Source organism: Sarcophilus harrisii, chromosome 2 (genome assembly GCF_902635505.1).
Source record: "Sarcophilus harrisii chromosome 2, mSarHar1.11, whole genome shotgun sequence".
NCBI classification, from domain to species: domain Eukaryota; kingdom Metazoa; phylum Chordata; class Mammalia; order Dasyuromorphia; family Dasyuridae; genus Sarcophilus; species Sarcophilus harrisii.
This window is the reverse complement of record NC_045427.1, coordinates 605991307-606017949: the sequence shown is the minus strand read 5'-3', so window position 1 is coordinate 606017949 and position 26643 is coordinate 605991307. Positions and strand designations below refer to the sequence as shown.

The window sequence follows — 26643 nt, the reverse complement described above, 5'->3', positions numbered from 1 at the left end:
ATATTCAAATCAATAACATTTATCAAGTGCCTACTATGTTCCAATCACTGTGTTAAGTACCAGAGACATGGCTCCTGGATAAATTAATTAATACTTTGAATACGGTTTCTCACCCAAAGCTGTATCATTCTAACCAGGATATTCTTTAACCTCATCTCTTCCCATCTTGTCTACATGAATCTCACCTGAAACTCTTTTCCCCCAAAACCTTAATTCCCATACTGTTCTTCTTCCCTTTGTAACATGCTTCAGGAGTAGTCCAACGTAGTAGAGTGGGAAGAAATCTAGATTTTTTTACTTTGCCACTATAGTACTTATCTGATATAAAGCAAGTCTCAAAGTTGAGTCTGGGCCTGGACCTCAGTTTTCTCTTCTGTAAAATTGGCTGGTTGGATTCAATGATCTTTTGGTCCCTTCCAACCCTAATGCTATGATGCTATAATCCCACATTTCCATACATAGCAGATAAGTGTGGGGTGCCATGTAGTTCTGGGTGTTGGTCAAATCTACATAGAGACAGCTGAATTAAGAGGAAATTCTCCCGGATTGATTTGTAACCTATTTATTTACATTGCATTTTAAGGTGTTACAAAATGCTTCTTTTACAACCACTCCATGAGGTCTACAAGTATAAAGTTATTCTCATTGAACAATGAAGTTACTGAGGCTTAGGGAGGCTGCATTCACACAATTTGCCCATGACCATATAAGCCAGTTAAGCATCGGAGGGGGAATTAGAACTCGGGTTTTATTTCTTTGTTTTTAGTCAGCCAACGTCTGGGCGTGTGGGAGGGAGCCACCTGCTCTGGACCTGTCCCTTTTCTGTCCTGAAAAGTCCCTCTCTACGTGGGCAACTCCATCCTCCCTGCTTTTGTGGAGCTGAGAAGCAGACCAGAGGAAAGAGTTTCCATCCTGCATCGGGGAAACATTAAACAGCTGGGATTGATTGACCCAGGAGGGAAACTAGGAGGTGAAACTGAGGTTAGTGTTTTCTTCCGGGAGAGGGGGAGAACTTTGCAGCTGGAGGCTAACAGGAAACACATGTGGAAGGGGAGGCTTCTGAGGTAGGGGTGGGAGGTGGGAGGCAGGGGGTGGAAGGATGCACCACTTTCCCAGGAGAAGGATCCCCAGCCAGGGCAGGACCTGGCAAGCCCCGTGGAGAGGAGCCTTACGGCTCTGCCCTTTCTGGGAAGATGCGTGAGCTCCGATGGGAGAAAATAAACTTTCCGTCAATCATACCTAAAATCCTTGGCCTCTCTGCTGACTGCAGTGGAGGCAGTGATAGAAAGAAGCCAAGCACAATGGAAAGAAAAGGGGATTTGGAATCAGGGTGTGAGAATCTCTATGTTTCTGAGCTTCAACTTTCTCATCTGTAAAATGGACACAATGTTTGTATAATCTTCCTCCAGGGATTTCTGTGAGAAGTGCTTTGTGATTTTTAAAAACTACTCTTTTTCTCTGGGCTGTTAGTATTTATTTATTAGGCTACCACAGTACCCTGTGCTAAGCACTATGAGAAGAGAAACAGAGGAAATATGATCCTTGAAATGCATGCACTATAGCTGGGAAGAAGAGAGAAGAAACAATTAGAGAATAAAGGAAGATGCAAATGGCCTGAGAGAGAGGTAGGTCCAAAGGGGGACTGCAACCTGAGCCCCGAGTTCTGTATCCCTTCCAGACTGTGGGACCTTGAGTAAGAGAACTCTTACTGACCTCTAAAGGGAAGGGCCTGAATGATCCATAACTACAGCAGATGTACTGTCAGCTGCTCAGCTGTGTGACATGTATGGATTTCAAATTCAGAGAAAAGAGAAATAAGCTTTGACTGGCAGGGTCAGGGAGAACTTCCTATAGAAGGGGAGGGGGTGTTTAGCCCTGTTTTGAAGCTGGCATCTGTGAACTCAGCCTTTAAGTGTTTTGATAAGTATTCCAATATAGGGCCATCTAGGTGGCCTCAGGCCTGGAGTTGGGAAGATCTGAATTCAAATCTAGTCTCAGACATTTACTAGCTGTGTGATCCTGGACAAGTCACTTAACCCTGTTTGCCTCATTTTCTCATCTGTAAAATGAGTTAGAGAAGGAAATACCAAACTCTCCAGTATCTTTTCCAAGAAAATCCCAAATGGGGTCACAAAGAGTCAGACATAACTGAAAGGATTAAACAACAAATTCCAATATAATTGGTTTCCTTTGTAATCCTATATATTTTATTTTAGAATTTTAAAACATCATTCTGATAAAGAATCTATGGGCTTCCAACCAGACTGCCAAAGGGGTCCATGTTAACACACAAAAAAATATTTAAAACTTTTACCTTAAAGGATTGGTAAAATTCACAGAGGGGGAGATAAGGACAGAGAGCATTTTGGGTAGGAAACAGAACAAAGAAAGAAAGAAATGAATGTGATGTGTGAATGCAAGATGCCAAGGAGACCTTCCTGGCTGACACATTCCAGGAAAGGTCCCAGGATCATAGGAATTAGAGCTGGAGAAGATCTTAGATGTCACTTGACCCAACCCCCTCATCTTAAAGTGAGGAAGAGAGGTGTGAATGACTTATCTGCTCTTATATGAGTAGCAAGTAGCAGAATCGGAAATTCAACCCAAGTCTTCCTAAAACATCCTTGCTTACCTATATACCGCTCTCTCTGTCTCTTCCTGAGACAAAGCTTATTTTTATTTTGCTTCTTCATTTATTATATCTATCTCTTGATGGTAAACTGAAAAAAAAACCCTGTCTCTGACTTTCATGCACAAAGCTCTGTTGGGCAAAAGAAACTGCTGGACTCTTACATGGTATCAAAAGGAAGTCAAGCATACTCTGTGGTACCTGAAACCACCTAAATCCACTTCATCCAGCTGCCACCATCCAGATGGTACAGGTGTCGTGTCCCAGGCCCACCCCTTGAAAATTCTGTGGTCAGAAGCAGCAGCAGCCAGGGACTGATGCACCTGCACCCCTCCTTAGCCTGGGAGAGAGCAAGACTTTGGTCCTGGCTCCAGGAATCAACATCGTGGAAGTCCATTATAATAGGGAGAAAAAGAAAACAAGACTAGAGAGATGTGGAGGGGGAGGATGGGATATTATAAATATATATTAAATACCAGGAAGAACAATTCATGTTAGCTGCTGTGGAATGGAAGTTCTTTGAGAGCAGATGCTGTTATATTTTGTCTTTATATGCCTAGTGCCCATCCCTGTGCTAGGAGCACAATACATACTTAATAAATGTTTGCTGTGGGAAGCCAAGTGGCGCAGTGGATAGAGCATCAGCCCTGAAGTCAGGAGGACCTGAGTTCAAATCTGGTTTCAGACACTTAACATTTCCTAGCTGTGTGACCCTGGGCAAATCATTTAACCCCAATTGCCTCAGGAGAAAAAGTTTGCTGAATTATGTAGATTATGGGGAGTTATAGTATGTTTGTAATGTTTGTGAGGACAGTCTTGGAAAGAAGCATTTGTATCATATAGACTATATGCCAGGAACTGTATTTTTTACAATATTATCTTATTTGATTCTCACAATACCCCTAGGAGGTAGGTACTATCATTATTCCCATTTCATAGATGAGGAAATTGAGGTAAGCAGAGGTTAAGTGACATGTCCAGGATCACACAGCTAGTAAGTATCTGGGGCCAGATCTGAATTCAGGTCTTCCTGACTCCAAGTCCAGAACGGTGCCACCAACTGCTTCCCTTAATCCCTCAAGGAATATAGTGATAGCACTGACTAGCGGCTCTAGACAGTGCCAAGGATGTCAGATGCAGACTCATTCAGTAAGATTTTATTAATCACTATTATTATGTAAGCCATAAGAGACAATGAAAATGAAGATTTTGGAGAAGCAGAAAAACTTGTATGAATTGATATAGAATGAAATGAGCAGAATTTGGAAAATGATATTCAAAATAATTACCATAGTATAAACAGAAAGAATAAAGAAAAATGAAATGGAAACCGTATAATTTTAAGGATTAGGAAATTTGACCCTAGAGAATTATAGAAGAAATGGGTTTTTTTCCTTCTTTGCAAAGGTGGGGAGATTAGGAGACTTTTTGACTATGTTGACAGATTTAGTTGCTATATTGATTGGTTTTGCTAAATTGATTTTTTTTCCTATTTTCTTTTATATTCTTTAGTATAAGATATAGCTTCCTGGATAGAAGAGGTGGAAAGGATGTACCCAGAAGCACAGGTGACATAAAAACAAAAGACATGAATGAAAATTAATCAACCAAAGAATTTATGATATACCTACCACACATCAGACACTGTTGTAGGCTCTGAGAATTCATCAACAAAACCAAAATGGCCTTTGCCTTCCATAAACTTGAATCTAATTCTTCCCAGTAACCTTACCAGGCAGAACAACACCCTCCTTGAATCCCCTGAAGTCATTTAGTTTAGCCTCATAGTTAAATCCTCCATAGTAATCTTTTCTATATCATGCCTGTCAGATGTTCATTCAGCGTCTCTTTGAATACCTTCAATAACAGGGAACTCACCACTTTACAATGTTGGGATGATGGGAAGCTCTCCACTTTGTAATTCTTGTCCATATTTTCCCATAAATACTATGCAGAAGTTTGACCTATTGTATTGGAAGTCTTCTACTGGTCCTTTTAATATTATAACATCAATGGAACACTGAGTTGGATAATATGTTGGGATAACTCCTGCTTTCTGCCCTGTCTCTTTTTTCCAAGGACAGAGCACTTCATTTGTCTTTTAGGTCATGTGTGCAATTACTTAAGTGCACCAGGCACCTCTCCATTGCCCTACAGTTCATCTGCAGTTGTTATTCTTTTGAGATTACTGTGTTCCATGACCTTCAGTCACAAAGCACTGCTGGAGAATTTTGGTCTTAAAAAGATGTTTTTGTGGCAAGGAACAGATTGCTAAGCTGCAATTATCTTCCCGGTGGTCTGTTTGCTTATACTGATCTGAGCAATGCAAGCCATGGTGATCAAGTGTTCTAGGAAATGATGTTTCTTGTTGCCCTTGGGTGCACAATCAAACCAAGTCCAACAGCAAGCCAACCAATTGACTCCTTCAGTCATTTCTTCAAGAAAAGCCTGTGAGCTGCCTCCATTTTATCTGTAACTTTTTAGTGTCTCCTGATTTCATTTATGGTGAGAATGTTAACACAGGCAATAATGTACTAATCAATAATGCTCTCACTTTGCACTGAAGTGGGCTCCATGTTGCCCAGGAAATAAGGGGAACTGTAGGATGGTAAAAAGAACATTGTATTTAGAACTAAAAGACTTGAGTTCAAATTCCAACTTTGTAATTTATTAGATCTTGAGTAAATTTAAAGGATAGATTCAGAGTAAGTAAGCCTGGTTCCAAATCTTGTCTCTGCCATTTGCTGTCTGTGTGACCCTAAGCAAGTCACTTCACAAGTATGGACTTTAGTGAGAGAATTGAACTAGTTCAAAGCTTGTCAAAGCTTTGGGGGTCATATAATCGAATGTAAGGGTCATGAAATTGCAATTTATTATCAGTAAATGTTTGATTTGTATATCTATTTTATGTGCCTATATACCCAGAGTCATGTAAAAATTTCTTGAGTGAAAAGGGACCACAAATGGAAAAAGTTTAAGAAGGCGGGCTAAATATTTGGCCTCTCTGAGTTTCAGTTCCTTCATCAGTAAAATGCTGTTTAGTGTCCCTGTGATTCTTTGCTGTTGAAAATTTTATATCTCAATAAATACCAAAGTATCCTCTCTCCCCATCACTCAATTGAAATTGTCTTACTCTTGCAATATCTTTCTCTAAACCTATCTTCCCACTGCCAAGGCCACCAATCTAATTTAGGACCTAATCATCGCTTTCTTGAACTATCAAAAACATATTTTATTAAAATCTTTTGTTTTTCTATTGTCTAGATTTTCTCCTGAATCCTTCTCTCCATCAGGAAGCCATTCTTTATGACAAAGTATTTTTATAAGAGAAAACAGAAAAGAAGAAAGAAAAGAGGAAAAAAATCAGCAAAACTGATTATCGGGGGGGAAAAAAGTCATATAATATATAGATATAGATATAGATATAGATATCTATATCTATATCTATATTCCTCACCCATGACTTCCTTTGCCCCACTCTGTGTATAGAAATGTGGGGGAATGTCCCTTCTCACAGTTCTTGTTTGGGTTAAGTTTGTTTTTTTTAATAATTTCACAGCATACACTTTTAATCATTTTATGGATGTTCTTTCTACAGATGTGGTAATTTTGGATTCTTTGGCCTCTGCGTATTTCCTTTTGCATCATGTTAAGTTATTCCATGTTTCTTTGTATTTATGTTTTCTGGTTCTTACAACAGAAGAATTATGTTGTAATTAGAGTGTAATATTCCATTACATTCGTGTATTGTAATTTGTTTAGCCATTTCCTAATCAATAGACATCTACTTTGTTTATAATTGTTTGATACAACAAAATGTCATGTCATAAAAATTTTTGTATGTATAGAGCAATGAGCTCTTTGGAGATTCTCTGAGTCAAGGGGCATAGAAATTTTAGCCACTTTATTTGAATAATCTAAATTACTTTCTGGAATGGTTGTACTAATTCAGGACTTCACCCAAAATGCACAAGTGTGCCTCTCTTCCCCAACTTTCCCCAACACTAACCATTCTTGTCTTTTGTCTATTATTTTGACAGATGTAAAGTAAAACTTTGGGGTTGTTTTGATTTTCATTTTTCTTATTATTAGTGATTTGAATCATTCTTTTCTGTGGCCATTAATAGTTTTCACTTCTTCTTTAGATCAGATAATCCCCTATTATTCTTTTTTTTTTTTTTTGGAGCATCCATCTTCTCTCCCAGCTTGTGTAAACTCAGTCATTAGGGAGACTTATACCTAGAACAGTCTAGGAGAGCTTTTTTCTGACACTCTTATATTGCCTAGTGAGTGGAGTGTTGGCTCAGTTTTAGAAAACCTGTATTCAAGTCTAGCTTCTGCTACATCTTGCTTGTGTGGCTCTGGGCAAATCCTAGAACCTCTCAGTGTCTCAAGCAACTCTCTTAAGACCACACCATGTGGAGTAAGTGCCAATCCGCATCAATGGAAACCATTCTCCCACTGGGAGTAAAATCAATAGTCCAGTATAAAAAAAAATAGCCACCTGGAGGCTTGAATCCATTCTGTACCTCAATAGTTCATATTTAGAAGCTCATGTTCAGAGTTTATATATTACAGTCCTACATTAAGAGTTTACAAAGCGTATACTTTGTGAGAGAGGCAGAAGAAGTATTTGCTTCATTTTCTACATGAGTAACCTGAGTTTCAAAGACATTAAAATGCTTGTGGTTGTAGGGCTGATAGTTTAACCAGAGGCTCTTAACTCTAATTAGTGTTCTTCCCATAGTGCCTCACCAAGTTCATAAGGGATGCTCCTTCTATTCATGCAGCATCTTAAATTCTAGTCTCTTTTTTATACCCCAAATTTAGGTGTCATTTGGAATGCATATATAGCTTCTTAATATGGCACTTTTCCACTCCAGTTCATGCAATAGTTAAACATCATCTCTTGGGATTTTGTAGGAGTTTGATCTTTGTTATCTATTCCCAAGCCCATTGTACCTTTGCAGGTCAGTAGCATGGAAGAGGATTATTCTAAGGAATCATGGAGCCCCTGAGGAAATAAGGACCTTGTCCCAGATTCTTCAATAAGTCAAGAAGCTAGCTCTCACTTTTTTCCTTCCCTCTTTCCCCTCTTACCTGCTTGTGAGGATACACATTGATGTGGCACTTGATACATTCCTGTCCCATGTTGGCCCAAGAGTTCCCACTCATCCATTTTCTCTTGCATTTTGGGCACTTGTACTCTCCAAAACAACGCTTCTTGCCCTGGTATGGGGTCAGACCCTCACCTTTGGGGCGAGCCTAGAGGAATATGAAAGAAACAAGAGAAAGAATGGAATCCATCTGACCACTTTGACATCACTGTTTCTACCATAGTCACAAGTACCTCCCCTTTCAGTCGTCAGCTCTCCTTTCCCTTCTTTCCCTTTATGCTTCTGAAAGAGAGGGTTAGATTTTCCCTTCACTAGAGCTATTCAAGTCAGTGTTGGTCACTGTAGAAGGAATTCATGGTTAAGTCCAAATTCAACTGTAATAGACTTCCTAAATTCCTGTCTCTCAGATTCAATGTTGTTGTGATCTTTGTAGTCATCTCTGTTATCAGAGGCTTTTGGGGACTGTAATTGGACACATATTGGGACTCTGGGAAGATTAAGAACTAGAAGAATATAATATGTAACCTGGACCCACACTCACGGTGATTGCGGACATTTGCTCATTTGTCAACAAGCATTTATTAAAGGCATCTTATGAGCCAGACTGAATTATGCTAAGGTAATTCAGGTTAAAAAAAAAAATCAATTGCATAATTACAAGATAGTTAAGCCTCATTTAAATCCATGTGCAAAGGACCAGAGGGTTTTAATTGCTCTTTGGTGTGATGTGGCAGTCCCCCAAAAGATAATTTTATCCTATGCCAAAGTAACAGAAGTATAGTGACCAGACAGGGGAAACCTTGCCAGGCACTCACATCTGGGGTTGTGTGTCTGGTTTGGCTTACCACTATATTTTAATTAGGGCATTGACTAGCTGGAAAGTGTCCAGAATGGTGAAGCAATATGGAAAGCATATCACAAGGAAGAATTGAATTAAGTGAGATATTTAGCTGAGGTAAAACTAAGAGGGAGAGAATAGACATCTAAAAAAAATTTCTAAATACCTGAAAGGTAGCTGAATTGAGGAGTTATTGTCACTCTGGGAAGAAGCACTAGACTGACTAATGAGTAGGTAGAAGGGAAAGAGAGGCAGATTTCAAACTTAATGACAGTTTGAACTACTCAAGAGCAGAAAGAGTTCCCTCATAAAGTGATACGTCCCCCATCACTGGGGGGCATTCACACAAAGAATGGAGGGCCATCAATTAAGGACTCTGTAGAAGAATTCCTGCATTAGATGGGAAGATGGATTACATGACTTCCAAGATTTTCTGATACGGAAGGTCTATGGAGGTGTTGTACAGTGGGGAAAAATCAAACCAAACGAAACACTGAAAGCAGAGCCACAGACCCTCAGCTCTGCCTCTTCCTGCCTGTGTCACTTTGGGGAAGTTATTAAGGTCCTCCAGACCTCATTTCCCTTCACTTTAAAATGATGTGGTGCAAAGAGGTGGCTTCTGAGGTTCAAGATTCAGATGCTCTGCAGAAGCTTTTGGACAGCAAAGGCTTTGCCAGTTTTCATCATTCTCTGCAGCACAGTTTAGCTTGCATAGAACTAGGGATTTTGATCCAACAGCAGGAACACAAAAACCACAGGCTTACTGTTTGTTTTTCTGATTTTTTATCCTCCAGTGGTACATATGCCTCCCCATGGCACATAAAGCTACCACCCACATGTGTGTACATGCACATTCACATATACACAGACACAAATGCATATATATACATAATATGTATACATCAATATATACTTATATACATGTGTATACATTATAAGTTTACATCGCAACACACATATTTATTACAATGCACATGATACAAGGCACATGTGTACACGCATATGTTTACATGCATGTATAACACAGGTATACATATAGATCACACGTACATACTTGCACACAGAGACATTTACACACATATACACATGTGTACACAATATACATAGAATACACATACAAACATATAATATAATACATATATACATTGCATTTGGATTAGGTTTATTCCACTGTATTATACAGAATACACATGTGCATAACACACATGTTCACATAGTTACAGACATATATACATCACAATATACATATACAGAACATACATTTATACAACATAATACACATATGTACTTATGGGAATATAAATGCATTCAATACACATATAAACACACAATACATATATACATCACAATGTATATATATGTGTGTGAATACATATGTGTATAACATATAGAATATATATTCTATAATAATATATGGAATACATGTGTGTACAACACACATATATGCAGTTATATACACACATACACCATAATATACACACAACACATTTATATAACACATATGTACACATGCACACATATACTCACAGTATATACCCACATACAATATATGCACAAATACACGCATATGTATACTATAATATACATACATGTAAAATACATATTTGCATATTCACAATATGCATACACACATTTATACACTATATATACATTTACAGAATGCATATATACACATACACAACATATATACATATACACACACTCACATATACATGTATAAAATTTTCAGGGTGTCCTGGTAATGGTTGATTTCTTTTTTTTCTCTCCACATTTAATAACTGGTCCCTGTCTGCCCCTCATTCTGGAGTACTGGGTAATATTACCCAAGCCAGATCTATCCACAAAATTGTGAAATAAACTAAGTTTCCGTGGTTTGATGCTGATGTCATGACAGAGTCTCAGCTTGCTCTCAGCCCTGACTCTGACTCACAGACCCAGGTAATGCTGGGAAATTCCTTTCATCTCTCCAGGCCTGAATATCCTCAGTTGCAAAAAAGTAGGTCTAAGGTCTCTTCTGGCTGTAGATCCCATGGTCCTCCCCATGGAGCTCCAGCCAGTGGGTCACTTCACTCCCAATCATATACACCAGACTCATGCTCTTCCCTCACCAAATGACAGGGTGAGACTAGCTGTACTCCAAGTCCTCCCACCTCCAACAGTCTATGGATAAGGTTGTTTTCAGCATTCTTCCCCCCTCTTACACCTTTCTAGAAGCCTTTGTTCCTTTTAGGAATCAGTTGTTCCTAGGTTGCCTTTTTAGGAGCTTTGTCCAGAGTCTCCTATGTGCAGGGTACACCACTGTCTCTCATCCTAACCTTCCTTCTGCACTTGCAGAATTTCAGAAAAGCTGTGGCTGTCCAAAAGGAAAAAAGTTGATGGGATAACTCATTTTTATCAAGGCCAGCATGGCTAAAGGTCTTAAGATAGTGCTAAAAAAGGATCATGTAGGAGTGATAGGGTGTGATATTTACCATGGACAAGAGAAGACTTAAAGGGAAAAAATGATAGCTGAATCCAAGTCTTTGAAAAGTTGCCATATGAAGGAGATTAGGTTTCTTCCACTGGCCCCAGAGGACAGAACTTGGGACAATGTATAGAAGCTGTAGAGAAGCAGATTTAGGTTGAACTAAGGAAAAACTTCCTGTTCAAAAGTGAAATAGGATCCTGGGGAGGTAATGGGCTCTCCCTCACTTGAAATCATTGGGCAATGGGTTGGACAGCTATTTGTTGAAGAAGCCAGGAGGTTCTGAGGGCCTTCTGCCTCAGAAAGTCTGTGACTTTTAATGCATTTCTTGTTATGGGTCTCATCTATGGTTTTAAAGAGAAGTTTGGAGAACACAATTGGTCCAACCAAGTCATTCTCTAGTGCTGGTATTTCAGGTAGCGTGTGATAAACACAAAGGAGAGAGATTGTGACAGAAAGGCCTTTGCCAGAGTTTTTCACATACATCACATGATCTTCTGCCCCTTTGCTGACCATGCAAGGCCAGCCGCATCCCCACTCACTGGTCAGGCCAAGACTAGTCTTTAGAAAAGGCCAAAAGGTCAAGACTAAACTCAAGGGGCCAAGGAGCAAGTTTCTGCTTTTGACTTCCATTGGCTGCAGCAAATGACAAAGATCCTCTCCTTCTGGGACTTATCAAAGTTTGAGAGTTTGGAAAAGTGGAGTAAGAGTGCATATGGCTTCTGGGAACTTATTTGCCAATTATCCTACTGTGTGGAGAAAGGAAAAAGAAAAGAAGAAAGGGGAAAAGCGAGGAGAGAGAAAAGAAGAGGGGAGGAAGGACAGGGATGGAGGAAAGACAGAATGGAGGAAAGAAAGAGTCAAAGAAAGAAAACATATACAGCAGAAGAGAGATAAAAGAGAATTTAAGGAAACACAGACAAATAGTGAGTTTTTATACTGTGAAATTAGAAAACACCTTTACCTAAGTTCATATTTGTTAAGAAAATCTTGAGTTGGACAACTTCTCCCAGGAGAAGTGTCCACCATCATTGTCCAGCCACCTGGCCAACTGTGGAGCCTAATGAGGAGAGACAGCAGCTGTTTTTTTTTAACTATTTAGTATTTTATTTTTCCACAATTACATATAAAAATAATTTTTAACATTCATTTTTAAAGTTTTGAATTCTAGATTCTCTTTTTTCCTCCTAAACACACCCTCTCATTAAAGAATACAAGCAATTTAAAACAGGTTATACATGTGTAGTTATGCAATACATTTTGATAATAATCATGATGTGAAAGAAAACATAGAATCCCCCCCAAAAAAAAACATACTTAAAAAAAGTTTCTTGTTTCTTGAAGGTTTTTTTTTTCAATCTGCAATCAGAGACCATCAGTTATTTCTCTGGGAATGGATAGCATTTTTCATCATAAGTCTTCAGAATTTTCTTGGATGAATGTATTGTTGAGAATAGTTAAATTATTCACAGCTAAGATTGTGTTACTTTGTACATAGTGCATTTTGCTTTGCAACAGCTCTTGGAAGTCTTTCCAGGTTTTTCTGAGAATATTCTGCTCATCATTTTTTATAGCACAATAGTATTCCATCGTAATCACATAGCACAATTTGTCCAATCGTTCCTCAACTTATGGGAGTGCCCTCAATTTCCAATTCTTTGCCCCCAGAAAAGAGTTGCTATAAATATTTTTGCACATATAGATCCTTTCCCTTTTTGTTTTATATCTCTTTAGAGATATAGACCTAGAAGTAGTATTAGCATGATTTTCTAGGATGCAGCCCTAATGAGGAGTTTCCTGAAAAGGAATACTCTAGATCAGACTATAAAGGAGATGCTTTATTAGGTAGACTATAGTGGTTCAGAATTAGGTAGATACCAGAAATCATGAGATCTCAAAAAAAGATCTCCCTCAGAAGGGAGCCCCAGGAAATTAACTAGATGAGGTATTATTTCTAAAGCTTGAGGGTTGCCTCATTATGCATTGTTTTTCCTATATGCCACAAGAACAGCTGACCACTAAGTCTCTAAGTAAAGCCATCTCTATCATCATACAGTTTGTGCCAAGGGGAAAAGAATACTAGGTCAAAGTCATATGTTGTAGGGCAGAAGGCAAGCCTCTGTATTGGCCTTTTTCTGTAGCAAATGGCAAAGGTCCTGTCTCCCAGGAGCAAAATTAAGTTTCAGGAAATGTGAACATGGACTCTGAGAATTTAATTTTCATAGATTAAATATACTGGAGAATAGGAACAGAGAAAAATAAATTATCTGTATAGAACAGATAAATTTGCTTATAGTTACAATCTCCAATGTAAAATTAGTCATTACTATTTTCTCATATAAATAAAAGTAAAAAGAGTGGATTGGAGATAGGAAAATAGGGGAATATGTGGTGTTTAAAAGGAAGAAGGATCTGGAAGGAGAAATAGATGCTGGATTGTGAAACATCAGAAAGTAGAAGAAGGATTGGGGGCACAGCACCAGAGACCTAGGTATGTTAGGGTATTGGGTTTGAGCAGAATAGAAGATATTCATGATAGATCCAGCTCTTGAGATGGATCAAGTCAATATCTGTGTCTCCTGTGAAATCTAGTGGAGTCCCAAGAAATATTTCTATCATCCCATAGCCAAAATTTTCAAAGTTGGGCTGAGATCTAGAGACCCATCTCTTCCACTAGCTTACTTTAGAACTTTGATAAGTCATTATCACACTCTGAGACTCTGTTTCCCTCCCTACAAAATCTTGAAGGTCCTTTTCAATTCGAAGAAATTGTTGACAGTCTGGGCAAGGGAAAAGTTCCTTGACACAGGATACATAGCCCCATTGCTAGTTTCAAAGAAGAGCCATCCTGGATATTTTTCTTCTCATTGATTCTAGCTTTTATTGCCTTATTTTGACAACACTAGCCTTGGTGTCCCTTCCTTGCTTCATTACCTTTAATAGCTCCCTATTTCCTGTGGGTTCGAATCACAGACTGGTCAGCTTGGTGTTTAGATTCTCTACAATTTTGCTCCAATACATATTTATGGTCTCATTTTCCACTAGCCCCATACAAAAACTCCCTGATTCTCATTGCATTTCAAGTTTATTCCCCCTCCTAAAAGGACTTTCTTCTCTCCTTCATGTATCCCAAATCTATTTAACTTTCAAGGCTGTGTTTCTGTGTCACTTTCTCCATCATGTTCCCTGATCAACCCAACCTAGGATCTCTCAAAGCATTCACTGTCTGCACTCTCAAGTTTTGGCAACTAGATGTACAGTAGATAGTACAGGTCTGGAGTCAGAAAGACCTGAGTTCAAATCTGACCTCAGACACTTATTAACTATGTGACCTTGGGCAAGTCACTTAACCCTGTTTCCATCAGTTTCCTGTTCTATAAAATAACCTGGAGAAGAAAATGGCAAACCACTCTAATAAACTTTCCAAGAAAAAATAGGGTCATGTGGTTCTGAACACAACTGAAATGAATGGAAAACAACATTTCCAACTTAAATATTTAAATGCTATTATACCCTTCGCTGCTTTGGAATTGTTTCATAAATATATTGCCTGTCCAACCAGACTCTAAAGGATCATGCATTTTATTTCTCTTGTCTCATATGTCAAAGAGATTAGAAAAGATTTCAGGGAGGACCGTCTGGTTTAACTTCCTCACATTTGCCCCAAAGTCATAATTTTGAGTGACTGGGAGGGGTTGGTATTTGAATCCAGGTCTTCCATCTTCAAATCCAGTTCTACTGCTTCTCTATCAGCATGTGTCAATATCTATTGGTCAACAATCACTCTAGCTCAATGGACAGTAAACAACTGGTCATGTCTATAATCAAATGTCTGATTATACACTAAAAATTGCTTTTGAAAAGATATTGTTATAGACATAATAATATTTTTCAAAAGTAGTTTTTGGTGTATAATCAAACATTTGACTTAGAACTAAAAACTGATTAGAGAAAAATAAAAATGAGAAAATAATTTCAGGTTACTTATCTCTTTTACTCAATAGGTAAAATAATATAGCTGTTAGTAAAGATGTGGACTCTATCTCTTTTTAAAAGTTTAACTAGTACAAACAGTCCCCCTAACAAGGGAGACAAAAGAACCCAGAAATCAGTTTGGCCAATAAATACTTAATATCTTGACATCGGTGAGTCATGACAAAGGCAACACCAATCTAAGTACAAACTCACTTAAGAAATATGATTATGAGGGAGAATGGAAAATCATGAAAAATATTATCCTTCTAAACAAGAAGAAGCAATTGATGAGACAGAGAGTGAGCAGAGAGCTTGGTATGAAATTCAGTCCAGCTTGATCATTCCAAGAGTATTTGCAGATGAGTTAGGAAGAGAATAATGAAGAAATACAAAATAGAACAGATCACCTGACATTTTCATAGTAATCTATTCCAATTTACCATGGCAGTAAATGATGTGGCAATGGTGATTAAGAAGATGAAATCAGGAAGAATGGTTGAACATGATAGATATATACACAAAATATATACCAAAAACATTCCTCTGGACATGACACAATTTTAAAGATACAAAGATCAGTTTTTAATATATCTTAAATAGGAAAGAGTTCAGAAGAATGGAAAAAGTCATGAATGGTATTAGTAATCCCTCTCAAAAATATTAAGAAGTCATAGGCAACTACCAATTCATATATCTAATTTATCATCACTATAATAAATTAAGGGATATGTTGAAGGAATCTCAATGAAAACACAGGAGTAAAAAATATTAAAATCAGGCTTTTGCAGCTGATACTCTCAAAGAAATAACATCTTTAGTTACCCAAGTGATGGAGAGATCTAGGGAATAGAAGAGTCCATTGTGTTTATTGTTCATTGATTTTTTTAAAAAAAGCATTTACCCGGTAGATCAATAAAGCCTTTTTTCTTCAAAGTGTCTCTTGTGTATACATTACTTTTAGGAGAAATTCTATATGACAGATGTGATTACAAAGATAACTTTCCCCTGAGCAATGTACTATGTAATGAAATCGATCAATCAACCAAATGTTTATCAAGTTCCTACTATGTGTCAGGTACTATACTAGAATTACAAAGATAAAAATGAAACAGAATTTGTTCTCAAGGAGACGACATTTTTTCACAGGAAATGAAATATATGAAAAATAAATAAAAAGTAAATAATCATCACAGCTGTCCCAAAGTGGAAAGAGTTGACTCAGCTGCTAGTGAGTTCTCTTTCATTGGAGGTCTTCAAGTAGCAGCTTGTTGACAAATTGATGGTTATATAATGGTAGATTTCCTTTCAGGTATTGTTTGAGTTATATTGCCATTGGGATTCTTACAGTTCTTAATTCTGATACATGGTAATTTTGAGGTAGGGTGAAGGAAGAGGACAGGAGGTACCACCAGCAGCTGCAGAGATTGAGAAAGGCTTATGTAGGAATTTGTGTTTGAGCTAAGATTTCAAGAAGGTTAGAAATTCAAAGAGGAGGGGAAGACGTTCATATTCCAAGCATAAGGGACAGCTTATGCAAAGGTAGAGTGATAAGAGATAGAATTAGAAATAAATAAATTAATTAAAAATTTAAAAGATAGACTATCCATTACATTGAATTCCCAATCCCTATATTTATGCCCACCTGCATTTTTGATTTCCTTCACAAGCTAATTGTACAATATTTCAGAGTCTGATTCTTTTTGTACAGCAAAATAACGGTTTGGTCATGTATACTTATTGTGTAGCTAATTTATATTTTAATATATTTAACATCTACTGGTCATCCTGCCATCTGGGGGAGGGGGTGGGGAGTAAGAGGTGAAAAACTGGAACAAGAGGTTTGGCAATTGTTAATGCTGTAAAGTTATCCATGCATATAACCTGTAAATAAAAGGCTATTAAATAAAAAAAAAAAAAAGATAGACTATCATATGTGGAGGATAGAAAGCAAACAAACTGGAAAAGATTTGAAGGAGCCAGAATGTAAAGGACTTTAAATGAAAGAGAAGATTTGTATTTGGTCCTATTGGCAATAGAGAAACATTCCTATTAGTTGAAATATAAAATAGGTTGAATTATGAAAGTATATTGAAGCATAAAATAAGAAGATTTAAAGTGTTCACTAGTGTCACGATGTATATTCTACACAACATTCAACAAAGGAAGGATTTCCAATCAGTGATGAGGTTCTTAGAAAACTATTTGCATATGACAAAGTACTCATAGCATTTAGTCTGGGAAGGCCATAAAATCTTACCATCAGTGAAACCCACCATAGCAACGCAGAAAGATGTGTCTAAGTAGGTGTATTGTGGAAAGAAAGAAAGAAAAAAATTAACTGAAAAATTTATTTTGCCTAGAAAACACCCAGAAGTTGAATGAATTGTCCGTAAATTTGCCCATCAATATGGATATTTTATTTAGGCACTGCAGATGGACAATGGACTGATTCCAGAATTGAAGAATGTGAGGATAAGTTCTAAATGTATCAAAAATAGAAAACTGTTGCTGTTGTCATTTAAATGATCCCAGATCATTAAAGCCCATGTTCTTATTATCAATATTTTCTAAGTGGTGCTGGAATCTGGAATCAAGATCAATGAAAAATGGAAATTGTAAGTAATTCTGTTATGTTGATTATCTCCAATTTACCCATGCTTGTAGAGTTGTTTTCATGCTGTTCTCACCATTAGCCTGTGAGCTTCTTGAGAGTAGGGACTGTCTTTCTTTTGAATCCCCAAGCACTTAGCACAGTGTGTGGCACAAAATGGAAACTTAATAAATACATATTGACTGACTAACTCAAAGAATAATAGAAAGATTCAGGGGATAATGTAAGTGATTTGAAGAAGATTATAAAAAGTTATTTGTATGCACAGGTTACCCGAAAGTCAATGTCGAAGATATTCATGATTGGCAAATGAAATGGTTAGTCATATAATGAGAATGGCAGATAATGAACAGACAGACAGAGTAGTACCCTAGTACCCAGAGACAAAAAAAAAAAAAAAAAAAAAGAAAGAAAGAAAAGAGCAAGAAGACTTAGAAATAGTTGGATAGAATTTATATGGAAAAGTTTTGTAAAGGCATGGAGAGATTAAAATATTACAGTCGAAATTTCTTCATGTATGACTTGGGCAAGATGGTAGCTGAGATCTCTTTCAAATCACAAATCCAATGATTCTGCTCAGGGGAATCATAACTGGTAGGGGTAGCTATATTGATGGGCTATTTATATGCCATTGTGTCAAAGTAAGATCACATGGAGTTTCCTGCATGATCTCAGGCCAATCACTTAAATCCTGTGACTGTATTTCTCCATCTGGAAAATGAGGAGGTTGTAGAACATAATTTCTAGAGCTGATTTTGGTTCTAAGATTCTAGAATTCAATATATAGATGGGCCCTGAAGTTCAAGGGATATCGGTTTTAACCTCCTACCTCATCAACATGGTCAAAGTCAATATTGCATGATAGAAGAAGTACCAGTACTGGAGTCTAAGTTTCTGGATTTGATTCCCAGTTCTGTATTGCTTGATTACATATATCTTGGTTACATATCTGTTATTGATTCATGTGTCTTGGTAAAGGGCAGCTAAGTAGTGTAGGATAGAATGTCAAACAGAGTCAGGAAGATTCATGTCCTGAGTTTAAATATGGCCTCACATACTTACTAGCTGTGTGACCCTGGACAAGTAATTTAATGTTTCTTCATCTATAAAATGAGGTGAAGAAGGAAATGGCAAACCACTCCAATAAGAACCCCATATGGGATCACAAAGAGCTGGAAACGACTGAACAACAAAAATCTTGGCTCAATCTTACCCTTTTTGGTCCTTTGCTTGTTTGTCTGTAAAATGAGGGATTTGAACTAGATGGCTTCTAAATTCCTTCCCATTTCTAAATCCTGTAATTGTCAAAGGGAGATGACATTTTCACAACTTACTTTGCTGAAGTGATGGAGAGAAAGAGAACCCTCAGGGACACAGGCATAGGAGAGGGCAGTGAGATATCACTATAGATAGAATGTGGGCATCAGGAAGACTTGGGTTCAAATCTACCATCAGACACTTGTGAGACCCAGAGCAAGTTATTTACCTCCTGCCCCCTTCATTTCTTCATCTGTAAAATGGGGATAATAATTTCTTCAAGGATTGTTGTGAGGATAAAATGAGATAATATTTGCATGTGTTCAGGGGCAGAACTTGAATTCCAGTCTTCCTGGTTCCAAGATTAGCAGATTTAATTTATATACCAGTGATGTCTAACTCAAATAGAAATGAGACCAGTACTACATATGGAGATCTCTGAAGACTATATATTGACTTGAAAAAACATATATTTACATTTTAAAAATTAACACATCAGCATATTAAAATCAGATAGGAACTAGCTACATTTTAATCTGATTTGGACCAAATTTGGGAGTGTTGAGGGCCATATGTTGATAGTCCTGTTTTATACCACATTTGCTTCTCTAAGCATTGAGAATAAAATAATAAAAGCAAAACAAGCCCCTTCTCTTAAGAAACTCACAAATGACAGAGTGAATAAAATAGAATCAAAAGACAATGTACACACTGGTTCCAACTATACAAATAATAATAATAATAATAAAATTCAGAAAACTATAGAAATGAAGAGGAATATCCCTATGTAATTCTTGTTATACTAACAGAAATTTTAAATTTTATATATGATCTTTGCTTTTGTTTTTTATTTATGTGCGTCAATGTTTGTATTTGGTTAAGTTTATAATAAAGTATTTTTTAATTTAAAAAGTAAAGAATCAGAATTGAATGATATGAAATTATAATGACCAAGACTGGCCCCATAAAAAGGGATAGGAAAATGAGCCTCTTTCCCTTTGCAAGGTGGGGGATGGGTTGGTTAGATTTTCATGAACTGTATTTTTTTCCTCCTTTCTTTAAAAGGATGACTCTGAGAGGAGAAGCATGAGGGATAGATATATTGGGAAATGTGGGTGATATAACATCAAAAGATAATGATAAAGTTTTTTTTTTTGAGACAATCCAGGGCTAAATGATTTGGCCAAGGTCACATAGTAATTATCTGAGGTTGGATTTCAACTAAGTCCTCCTGACTCCAGAGCTGGTGCTCTATCCACTGGTCCACGTAGCTACTCTGCAAGGTTTTTGTTGTTGTTATTGTTTTTAAGGACAATGGAGAAGAATTTGCATGGACAAGAAAAGACAGGAAAGAAAGAGAATCCATTTGTTCCTGGGAAGACTTAACCCGAAGTCTTCCCATTCAATAGACATTTATTAGACATCTACTCTGTACAAAGCACAGTGCTAGGCAATAGGGATCCAAAGATTTCTTTTTTAATGACATCGTCCCTTCCTTGAAGAAACTTACATTATACTTTCTTTAATCACAGCTCACATTTCTATTGCAAACTTCTATCGCAAGTGCTTCTTTGGCAGTTTCTTTGTCAAAGGTTTCCAAAATGTTTTCTCTCAATGGCTCTACAAAACAGGTGTCATAAATATTATCACCCAAATTGTACAAATGAGAAAATGAATCTGAGCACAGTGATTCAGATTCAGATTTTCTGGAAGTCCAGGGTTATGATCTCTCCCCTTTTGTGGGCTCAGGAGAAGACTCAGTTACAAAATAACAAAGGAGGTTCTGATTGGTAAAAGGAGCCCTAATGTTCTACCTGAGCAGAGGTTATCCAGTTGTGCTGCTTCAGTGGAAGATGTTTAGAAGGCTTAGGAGGAGAGAGGAATCTTGTGCTGAATTGGAAAAGTGTTTTGAAAATGTTCTGAAACTGCTCTTTCCCTTCCTCCTTTCCACTAAGGAAGCTGACTTTCTCTGGCTCTCTGTCCACTCCTCCCAACACTGCGATCCAGAAGGATAGGGAAAAAGCAGAAAGATAGAGGAGCAACTCAAAAACTGGTATGGAGACCAACATAATATAACAGGCCAGAAAGGTCTGGGAGCAGTTCTGTGAGATTTGGGCGAGGTGGTGGGTTGGTGGGGGGTTGGTGAGGGATGTTGTCAGACAGACTCATGGATGAGAAACAGATGGAATATTTGGGAAGGGTTCAGAGTCCCAGGGTATGGGGTGGAACAACAACAAAAAAATATGACTCTGGGGAGCTCAGAGGGAGGAGGGGAGGAATCAGGGCCATGAAGAATGTTAGAGAAGGAGAGAGGAAGTCAGAAAACCTAGTAGGGAAAGAAGCAGGCTTTGGAGAAGCTGGTGAATTGGGGGAGATACTCTGACAGAAGTGATGGGGGGGGGGAGAAGAAAGGAGGAAGGAAAGAAATTTCTTTCTGAAAAATATAGGGATAAATGGACTCAACTAATAAACTGCATCAGCAAAGATTTCACTTTTTCCTAGAGGACTTGACCAAACTGAAGGAAGTATTACTTAGGTTTCTGTCCCTGAACAAGAACCTGCTGGTGTCTCTGCTCCCCTTCTTCCAGTACTACCTTGCCAAAGTCCAAGACAAGACAAATCACTAAATATGATTTATAATTCTGTTTTTTTTTTTTTGCCCCACCTGTTTCTTTAGGATCTTCTTGGGGAAGAGAACCTCTGAAAAGCTATTTGGAATTATTTGAGGAAATGATTAAAATGGTCAGAGCCTATATGTCCTAAGAAAAGTAATAACAGAAAGGAAGAACCAGTATACCAAAGTATTTATGGCAGCACTTAAAAAAAAAAGTAGAAGCCTATTGATTAAAGAACAATTATAATATGCAAATATAGTGAAATCTTACTGTGAAATTTTTAAAAAGTGATGAATATAGAGAAACCTGAAAAGATTTATATTGAGTGATGTACGATGAACGAAGCAAGTATAACAAGGATAATAATATATGCAATGAATAATAACAATATAAATTAAAAGACTAAAAACAACAAAAGTAGTCTGAGGGAAGACTGAAAAGTTGGGTGGAGGTACCTTGTGAAGTACCTTGAATGCCAGGCAAAAGGAACTGGAACTTGACTAGGTAGGAAATAATGAACTATGAAGGATTTTTGAGCAAAGAAGTGACATGATAAAATCTTTGGATGTGAGAGATAAATGTGGCAAAAAGTGAAGTATAGTTTGAAGAGAATAGAGAGTATTCTATTCTCACATTCACTATACTAATCAGGAACCTATGAATGCAGGAACTAGGCACATATCTGTAAGCCTGGCAGACTAAGGGGAAAGAAGTGGTATTGAATAGTCAAATATTCAATAAGTCTTTAACAAGTGTTTTCTTGTCACTGATCTTGTATTGGGAAAGGAAGGAAGAGAGAGAATGAAAGAAAGGAAAGAAGGAAGGAAGAAGGAGGTAGGGAGAAAAAGAACAAAAGAAGGAAGGAAGGAAGGAAGGAAGACAAGAAAGGAAGGAATTTTTAGTCCTGTTTTATATATGAGGAAACAGGTCCAAGATGTAAAGTGACTGGATTATTGCTCAAAAAGCATATTATTTGCAAAGTTGGTATACCTTATGTCTCCTAATTTCGAGTGCTATATTTCTAGTGTCCCACTATTCTACTCTCTTCCAAGCCTGTCGCCTTCCTCCCACTCCCTACAATTCTGAATCCAGAATAGACAGAAGGAAGAGAACCTGATACCTGTTGCTACATATCTGTATGTCTTCCCCCTACCTCCCTTTTAAGACCTGGATCCTGGACCAAACTCTCCACAGAGCACATGAATCCCAAGAGGGAGAAAAGAAAGGGGGGCAGAGAAAAAGATGGGGATGGGGTACAGCTAGCTCAAGTCCTGGGGGAACTTTTCTTCTCCCAAGTGACATTGTGTGGCTGCCTCTGACCCTCTCAGAAGAGGGATGACTTTGAGGTGGAGGGGGGGAGACAGAAGGGGGACTATGTTTGTTTGGTCTCTGGAGTGAGTTCCTGGAATAGCCCAGCATGCATAGTTTATGCCTGTAAATGACGCCAGTGGAGAAAGAAGGAATTTTTGTCTCCAACAAAGGGTTCTTTCCCCCCACAAACCCTCCCACTTGCTGCCTCCCAGAAACACATGGTCTTTTCTTGCAAGATTTGAACATGAAAGGGTGGTGGCAAGAGAGGCTTCCATGGATGAGTCAGGCTCCCGATGCTGAGTGACTTACAATGGCAGAAGTGGAATAAAAGCTCAGGCTCTTTCCATTAGGCACATCATGGGTATTAGACAGGTAGTATGTGGGGAAATCCAACCCATTTCTACCATCAATGCCATCTGGACCATATGGCATGGGAGAGTGCTAATTTCATGGGAATATCTGCCTCCTGAAAAGGTTCTAGGTTGCTCATAGCCATGGAGGTGATACTCTGAATTCCTGACAAACCCAGAGAATTGATTTATTGATCAATTTGTTTGTCATGATTATTACTAAATGTGTTAAAGAGTTGCAAAACAAACTTCTCATTTGAACTACATTCATTAACTGGCTTACAAAGCATTTCATATCATGTAAAGTATGATTGAAATAATTCAGCTTACTCTGGCTCCTGTGACCCATCATCTCCTTTCGCCTGGTATCCCTTTGTTTACCTGATAGTTCTTGCTCCTTTAGGCCAATGGGATGCAGTGGAAAATTGGATTAAGCATTTTGAGTGCTGGGATGTTGGTCTGATGCTGTTGTTATCAGCTGGGTGACCTCAAGAAAGTCCCTGCACTTACTAGAGGTTCCATTTCCTCATCTAAAAAATAGAGGGAAAAAAATACCTGCTATAGCTATCTTGTGGGTTATTATGAGGTCCAATAATAACAATAATGTGGAATTAGACAGTGTTTCCAAGCTTACAATGGAAGAAACAGATTCTTGACCAGCTTGCCTAATCCTCTTTTCACTACATGGAGAAAAGATCCTTTTTTCTTTCCTTTAAAGCAGCAAAGCAAATGAAAGTGGTAATTTTTATACTCTCTGGGCAGAAGCAAACCTGCAGTATGTGACTGAAAAGTTCTCAGCATAGCTCTTTCTTTCATCTAGTCTTCCCATCAACAAAGATTAAGAGGAGATCCAGCGAAGAGATTTCTTTCTCTTATCTCAGTATCTTCTCCTTTCCCTACTTCCCTTTACCCCTTCTTCTATTTTCACGATAAATTTCTGGCAAATTATTAACTTTTTGTAGGATTTTCCCCCACTAGAATGTAGTCTCCTTGAGGACAGAGGTCCAGTATTTGACTTTGTTTGTATTTCCGGTACTTGGGACAGTGACTTGCAGACTGTGAAATTCTATAGCAATGCTAGTTATTATGATGAAGCACTTACTAGATGCCAGGTGCTGGGCTAGGAGGGAAAAGCAAAAACAAATGGTTGTTGGCCTCAGGGAGCTTATATTCTAACAGGAGAAGCAGCATGCACATAAACAGACATATACAGGCAATATACAGAATATATGGAAAGTAATCTTCAAATAAGTCATCTTTGTAAAATAATAGGAAACAAGAGAGGAGTTTGGACTAGATGTCTTCTGAGGCTTCTTCCTACTCTGAATCTGTTTTCTGGTCTTCAGTTTATTGTGGATCTACATAAAAGCTTCTTAAAAGTATAAGGTCATGTAACTGAATGTGGGGGGTCATGAAAAATTTGGTAACAGTAAAAGTCATCAAGTATTTCACCAAGATTTAATTCTTTATGTAAAAATAAAGTAGCACATCTATCTCATTTATTTGTACATTTGCTTTCATATTTAATAAATGGTAAAATTATTTGTGTAACAGTATTGTTTTAAGATATACATACATAATAGGCCTTGCAAATTAAACATTTACTGATAATAAGTCATTAAAAAGTTATCTTGGTGGAATATTTGATGACTTTTATTGTACTATACACACACACACACACACACACACACACATAACACCAGGGGTCATGTAAAAATTTCTCAGAAAGGAGTTTTGAGTGGAAAAAGTTTAAGAAGTCCTAGTCTAGCTCACTGGCTCTCAACCTATAGTCTTCACCTGGAGGAGGCCACAAATTCTATGCCTTTTTTGTAGACTTTTTGTAGACTTTTGTAGACTTTTTTTTTTTAGACTTAATCAATACCTTGCATATATACACATTAATGTGTTCTAACATATGTAATTACTGTTGTGATTAATAAAATAAATTCATGAATAGTATGTATAGAAATCACAAGATCTTAGTTCTAAAGTTGTAAAGGAACTCAGAAGATATTTAATCCAGTCCTCTTGTTTCACAGGTGAAGAAACAAGAAATGAGGAAAGCAAAATGACTTGACCAATATCATACTGGTAGGATCATCAAAGACAGGATTTGAACCTTGGTCCTCTGATTCCAGAATGAATGCTTTTCCACTAAACAACCTTGCTTCCAAAGCATTAAACAAATTTTGTAATAGCTTTTCATCATCATATACTTTCCTAATCAACAGATAATAATAGAGTCACTATTATTCAATACACCTCAAAATTTTGTGACGCTAAAAAAATTGGTTTTGCACACTTGAAAATGTTGGGAACCATTGGATTAGACAATCCCTAAAATCTCTTCTGGCTTTAAATCATCAGAATTAGAATTTAAATCATTAGGAAATCATGCCTTTAAGATTAAGAAGTATGTCCCCATAAAAGAAGCCAATTACTCTCTCAACTCAAGTTCATATAGCAGCTTTGATTGTTTTCTTCCATTTGATGAGAATGAGATGGATTAGAGGAGAATTTTAATGGGCAGTGGGAAAGGTGTTAAAAGGGTACAGAGATAGGTGTATTGCCAGGTCCCTTTAATTGTGAGGTACCTGAAGGCAGATACTGTCACTTCTCTTTTTGTATCAGAATCTGGCACACGATAGGTGTTTAATAAATATCTACTGACAAACTAGCTGATAGTCCAGAGAACTCTACAGTCAGATGGCACCATCAGCTGTGGTATGGGAAGAGTCATTAGGTGAGGTTGGGGGGCAAATTTGCTAACTCACTAATGGAAAGAACCCTGGTTTGGCTGTCAGGAACTTGATTTCCATTCTCAAGTATCAGTAGGAAGCTGTATAGCTCACCTCCCCATTCGGAGCCTTGGCTTACTTATATGTAAAATGAAGTTAATGACATTGATGGTATTAAGGTCCTACTAACTCCAACATTCTGGATCCAACTAACCTTGGAGTTCTTTACCTGTTACAGGAAAATTTAACCACTGGTGAGGTGCTTGGCTGTATCCTTTCTGCATCCCACTAGAGGGAGCACTGTATCCTCTCCAATCCCTGGAAATCTAAATGGGATTGCTTTTGTCTGCCTCTGTAGATCTCAGAGTATTTTAGGAATCCACTTTCCAGATGGGGAAATTGAGTCACAATGGCTATGCATCCTGAGTAGGTTGTTCACTAGCCCACACGAGTGTCAATTCCAAAAGAAGGAGGGTGACTTAGACTCCATTTAGGAAGAGGAACACCACCACCAAAAATGGAATTTACATTTATAGGACATTTTATAATTTCCAAAGCATTTTGCTCACAATAATCTTGTAAAGTAGGTTAGGACCAGTGGAGGGATCCATCAATGAGGATACTCCTCTGAACTGGGGAGATTAGCAAGTGTTTTGAAATGAGAGCTGCCTGGGGCACTGAGAGACTAGCTCAGGGTCTCATAGCTAGTTCATGTCAGAAGTGGGGGTTGCCCTAACT

General features: G+C 37.7%; 1 protein-coding gene across 1 annotated transcript in view; it reads right to left on the bottom strand.

The window, feature by feature from the left end:
* The window catches only part of ZCCHC24 (zinc finger CCHC-type containing 24), a 139207-nt gene that overhangs the window by 24006 nt on the left and 88558 nt on the right, over positions 1-26643 (bottom strand). The window contains exon 3 of the mRNA XM_031956393.1: positions 7730-7894. Coding sequence (XP_031812253.1) covers positions 7730-7894 — 165 coding nt within the window. The remainder of the gene's footprint in view (positions 1-7729; positions 7895-26643) is intronic.